The 6,000-nt window shown below is 44.7% G+C and overlaps 1 protein-coding gene and 1 non-coding gene across 2 annotated transcripts; one reads left to right on the top strand and one right to left on the bottom strand.

Annotated features, from left to right (window-relative positions):
- Window positions 1–3,031: 3,031 nt before the first annotated feature.
- Window positions 3,032–3,105, top strand: PFLUO_LOCUS6589. The gene has a single exon. It is a non-coding gene; the product is annotated as a tRNA-Val (tRNA).
- A 397-nt stretch (window positions 3,106–3,502) lies between these two features.
- Window positions 3,503–5,701, bottom strand: PFLUO_LOCUS6588 (uncharacterized protein; the record flags this gene model as incomplete). Its single annotated transcript, XM_073784147.1, has 1 exon — window positions 3,503–5,701. The coding sequence occupies one exon, from the start codon at window positions 5,699–5,701 to the stop codon at window positions 3,503–3,505; it is 2,199 nt and encodes a 732-aa protein (XP_073640631.1).
- Between the last annotated feature and the right edge of the window lie 299 nt (window positions 5,702–6,000).

Below are 6,000 nucleotides of genomic sequence, written 5' to 3'. Positions count from 1 at the left end.
GAAGCTTTAGAAGTCAAGCGTTTATCGTATGGGAGGGATATGGCTATTAGCTTCAAAGAAGTGAGTGAGCAGAGATGAAGGAAAGGGAGAGTGTTTGGGGAATGGAGGATGGGAAGGGGTTACAAGCAAAATTGACTATATCCAGTATTTCCATTGGTAGTGATTTGAGAGGGAAGGGGGCTTCTACCTGTTTGAAGGCCCCTACGCTTGATTACGGCGCTGCTAGGTGTCGTAACGACTTTTTTATCGAATGTACTCGTTGATGGACCAAAAAATATATATATTCAAAAATAAACAAAAGTTTTTTTTTTAAAAAAAAAAAGCTGTAGTAGTAGTAGTAGTAAAACGACTGTAACATTTGAATTTGGAACACCCTGGGTTTGACCTGTAATGTATAATTCGAAAATTCTCAACGTGTTGTATACCAGTTAGTTAGACGCCTGAGATGACGTACCAACGCGAAAGTAGTCTTAGCAAACTTTAGGTTGGTGGGCTCCTTTGGGAGTAACATAAAAAGCTTAGACACCCTACTCCTTAATACTCCTCTTTAGCCTATCGCGCAATGAGTCGCGAAAAGATATCCCAGATGTTGCAAATGCCTTTCTTCTTGGCTCGTTACTCTTAGCGGTCTCATTCCATCCGGCATCCCCTTCGCGATATCACGTTCAAACCTTCCTTCTCTAACCCTAGCCGCGTATAGTCCTTCTTAGGGCGTGTAATAGACTAAGTAACGGTACTTAGTGAGTTCTTTTAGTCATATTATAGTGTCTATTACTTATAACATGATTTTAGGGATTAGTCCTTACTTATATATGAGCGGTCGATGGCTTCGGAACGACGAGGGTCAACGTTAGATACATCGTATTAACCTTAACTTTAACGAACTCTGCTAGAAGGTAATGGATTTGTTTAGCGGCGTAAGATCGACCACTAATTACGATAAAAAGGAAGGGGGTTTCAATAGGGTGTTCATTTTCACAATGGACAATGGTTAACGTGTCGTGGCGCGAGTACCCTTCCTATTCGCTAGCCCTATAAGATTGGCTATAGCTTCTAAAGTAGCGACTATCTAATATTGTGGGTTGAAAAATTACTTAAAGGGAAGATTTGGCTCTCGCTAATTATATATATGGTATATTATAAAGTAATACTAGTATTCTAGTCCCTAAAATCCTTGACTAGAGCGATGACGCGACGAATAGTATTAGAAGCGAATATATACTTATAGAATATACGGCTAGCATTTAGCTTCATTAGAAATAGCCCTATATGTCGGGGGATTAGAGGGTTAAGTGCATAAACGCTATCTATAGAAAGCTTAGAGAGATGGTCGATATAAACTTTCTAGCCTATAGAAGCTTATACTTATCCTCCACCCTATTAGGCTCTTTCTCTAGCCTATTACTTAACGGCGGCTTTTGCCTTAGGCCCTACTATAGTATAAGGTACTAGGATTATGCCGAACGGAGATACTACTAGCATATAGCCCCTAATTAAGGCCTGTATAAGTCTATTCTAACCTCTATTCCTTATAAGAGCGCGACTAAGGCTTTCCGATAAAGGGTTGAACTTAGATATATACTCCGATAGTCTTATCGACGTAGGTCTTTTAAGAATTCTATAGAAAGACTTTTAGCTAAATCGACTATTCTACTATAGCTTAGTTTAGACACATATAGACCTACTTAAACGTGGTCGTACTACTAACTTCGATGTCTACGGATACTCATATTTATAACGCTACCACGCTAACGCTATTTCATCCCAACCTATATAAAAGGGATATATTTATTTCAGATAATGATCCCTTACTAATAACTACTACTATTAATTAGTAGTCATCTAGCATTAAGCTAGCTTTTTAGTATGTAGATGAGGCTCTAGACTTCGTAACTTTTACGCCTTCCTCTACGTCATCTACTCAACGCACAGATGACACTAAGCTATACAAAAAAACCTTCGAAGTCTATACTCAATTTCTTACCCCAAAGCTTACTCTTCCTAGGTCGATAGATAAAGGCATGTTTCGTCCCTTTCGATATTATAGAACATAGAAAGACGGTGCCGCTGCTTTTCGTCATGAGCTTATTAAAACATCTAAAGACTAGAAGGCACTCGGATTTGTCGGCTCATGCCCATTTTTCTTACCGACACTAGAAGAAAGGAATCTCTATCGGAAGGAGTATAGATGTTTCGAAGCGGCCTAGAACCTAAAACAAGATCTGTTAAGCTTGCTTGACAGTGCACTCGATAGATGGGTCCCCCCGGAGAACTAGGAAGCGGCGAAAACAGAAAACAAAGAAATGTTCAATAGGATGTTGCAGGCGGTACTGACAAACGAAGACCCAGACGAGGATAAACCAGTTAGGGATGAAAAAAGCTTGAGAGATATATGGCCCTTTGATCTGCCGGATGAATGATTGGTTTTGTCTTTTTGGCTGAAGGTTTTGCCTTGCTTCTAGGACAGGTGGGCTTTTTTCCAAAAAGGAAGGTCGGTCCTGTATGCCGGATTTTCAGGCTTATTTTCTTTTATTCGAGCAGAGCACCACTCGAAGAGGTTATCCCATGTTCGTAACCAGATGACTCGACGTTGAGATTGTCCTGCATCAATCAGAGCTCGATGCTCAGGATTCTTTGCATTGATTGATATGGCACATGTTGGTATGGATTTAGCACGAGGATCAACTCCGAGGAGCACATCTCGTTTCGACATGTTCGTACTTCTTGGGCTGTAACATTCGTGGATATAGGCATAGGTAAAACCCCCATCAGTAAAGGGAAATATCGAATGTCTGAAACTGTTTCGCGGGAGGGGTGATGGTTCATGGGAACACACGGCGGTGATCTGGGAGTACAGTGACCTACGTAAGTTATTCTGTTCGCAAATAGGAGCTCCACCACTCAAAAATTTATTAGTGGACTGTATGTCTTCAATAGGGAGGCTGTATAAAGGTACTTTGGAGTAGATTGGGTTCTTGCGGTATTTAAAATATAATGATATTGATTATGTTACAGCAAGTAATATACACTTGGCCGGATGGTGTAGTTGGTTATCACGTATCGTTAACACCGATAAGGTCCTGGGATCGAGCCCCAGTCTGGTCAGTTCTTTTTGCTCATCTTAAATGGCCGATCCAGTCTGATTTTTTTTGGGCCGGTACCACAGTGGGACGTGGGCGGGATTAGGGTTGCGGCAGTTTGGCGAAACTTGTTCGTGATTGGCTGCCTTATATCCACTTGGAACAGTAACTCGCATAAATTCTTCATGTGGCATTTTCGCTTGTTTTAATTTCCATTGGCCTGTCTATTCTATTCCTCAATTGCATTGGTAGGGTCGGAATGATCTACAAAATATGCTCGGGATTGGTATTGGGAGTCCGTGGATGAGAGAAAAAGACCAGCCAATACAAACCAAGTGCCCTGTCAGCGAAAAGATAAATTAAAACACGAAGATCGCGTGTCTTGCCAGGAATCATTGCTTCTGTCAGTAAGTTCTCATCACTCATGTACCATTTTTTGATGCCGGGGGCTTGAATAGAGTTTCCAGAGGCAAAGGAGGCCAGGGAAGACTAGCGAATGTGCAGCTGAACTGGTGCTGTCCCGAACCATAAAGCGTCCCGGGCTCATCCTCGCTCTGTGATTGATCCTGTTCCTGGTCTGGCAGAACAACCCAAGCCGATGAGTTTGGTGGAATGTTGAGTGTCATTTGGAATGACTTTCCGTCAGATCCCAAAGCCCAGGAACATTCAATAAGTCCATACGGACTTTCGTAACGAACATTTGCGCTGGTGATGGTTCCCCCCGGGATGGGTTGGACTTTGAAAATTCGCCATCCAGGCTCTAAAATACTGATTCCGCCAACTTTTTCATGCAACCAGTTTACAACAGAGCCCAGTGCATAATGGTTGAAGCTGGTCATCTTGCCAGGGTTAATTGACCCATCAGAGAGCATGCTGTCCCATCTTTCCCACATGGTTGTGCCCCCCATGGTGACAGGATAAAGCCATGATGGACACTTGGTTTCAAGTAGCATGCGGTATGCATGCTGATGCCAACCCGTCATGCTCAGTGCATGGGTAACGATGGGAGTACCAGCAAAGCCTGTTGAGACACGAAACTTGGCAAATCGTACCTTTCTCACCAGACGTTCGCCAGCCTCTTTTATCTGCTCCTTTGTTTCTAGGAGTGAGAACACTAGAGCCAAGGCGAGTGAAGTCTGTGTGTCGCAAATGATCCGACCTTTCGGAGTGACGTACTTTTCCTGAAACATGCGCTTGAGTCGCGCAAAGTCCTGTTGGTAGGATTTGGCGTCTTCTGAGTGATGTAATATTGTGGCGATCTGGCCAATAATATGGGTCACATATACCAGGTACGCATCTGCAACGAAGACACCATCTGTCTGGCCGTTTCCTGGATCATCTGGTGGTGCCGATGGATCTAACCAGTCACCATGTTGCCATAGGGACTCACTCCATAGCCCGTCGGGTCCCCGAGCGCATCCTTGATCTAGCCATGATTTCATGCTTTGATATTGCCTCTCCAGAACTTGCCTATCGCCGAAAGATCGATATAAAGCCCATGGAACTAGGATGGATGCATCGCCCCATACTGCCTGAGGAGGGCGTGCCACCTTTTTGAATTGAACGTTTGGCACAATCATGGGCGGGACACCATGGTCATCACTTTGCTCAAGAGCCAGATCCACGAGCCAATCCGCCAGCATTCCATTGGTGTCGTAAAGGAAATTCGCTGAAGGACAGAACACTTGAATATCGCCTGTCCAACCGAGGCGCTCGTCTCGTTGAGGGCAATCGGTCGGGATTGAAACAAAATTTCCCTTCATACTCCACAAAGCGTTCTCATGAAGCCTATTCACAAGATTATCCGAACATTCGAACCAACCAGTGCGTTTCATGTCACTGTGCAGAACGACAGCGGTGAGACTGGAGGCCTCTAATGGAGACTCTTCATCTTCTGGTGTCCACCCATCAACTTGGACATATCGAAAGCCGTGAAATGTAAAGGTGGGTGACCAATTCTGTATCTTCTGCCCTGAAAAAATGATTGTATCGGTGCATTTGGCCGCTCGTAGAGGTCTTGTTCCCAATTCGCCTTTGTCGAGCACTTCCGCATGCTGGAATGACACTTGATGACCAGAAGGCTTTTGTAACGAATTTACGCGCAGTTTTCCAACCAAATTTTGACCAAAGTCAATCAGAAGCTTTCCGTTTGGTGACCTGAATATCTTCTGTGGTGATACTTCTTGGATTTGACGTATCGGAGGGCCTTTGGTCGAAGACAACAATGCCGTAGGAAGAGGTAGAGCGGTGACCTTCGACCACTCGTTGGGCTCTGATATCTGATTTGAGCCATTATTCCAACCACTTCGCTCTTGATTCATATCGTACACCTCCCCGTCGTATATTTCACTGGATAGCATTGGCCCGACACTCCACTCCCAGTTGGCGTCGCTGGTAATGATCAACGGAGGAATATCTTCTTCGAAGCTGATTTCCAACTGGGCAATCAGACCCAGATCTTTGCCATAGATTTGTCTGCCTTCCCTCCAGAGGCTTGATGCATACCAACCCTCACCAACCTCGGCGGCAATGGTATTCTGCTGACCGGCTCGGATAAGATCCGTTACATCGAAAATTTGGTAGGAGAACCGAAATCTATAAGTCGTGAAGCCGGGTGCCATGATATGATCGCCAACCCGAGCACCGTTTAAGTAGGCATTGTACACGCCTTGGGCAGTCACATACAAGCGTGCTCTGCTGACCTTTGTCCCCCCTGTTGGCGTTTGGAAAGACCGACGGAGTAAAATTGGCCGAATTGGCTCATCAGCCGTCGTCGGCACCGGGCCAATCACCAGTTGTGCACGCCAATCTGTGCCATCGAGCAAGCTTGTCTCCACGGCTGCCCATTGAGACCAGGCCGTAGGCGTCTCTTTTTCATTATGGATAGTCACCCCAAATGATCTCACCCTCACAAAAGCTC

This window comes from Penicillium psychrofluorescens (assembly GCF_964197705.1).
Source record: "Penicillium psychrofluorescens genome assembly, chromosome: 4".
In the NCBI taxonomy this organism is placed as follows: domain Eukaryota; kingdom Fungi; phylum Ascomycota; class Eurotiomycetes; order Eurotiales; family Aspergillaceae; genus Penicillium; species Penicillium psychrofluorescens.
The sequence above is the reverse complement of the archived record's forward strand: the minus strand, read 5'-3'. Positions and strand labels throughout refer to the sequence as shown.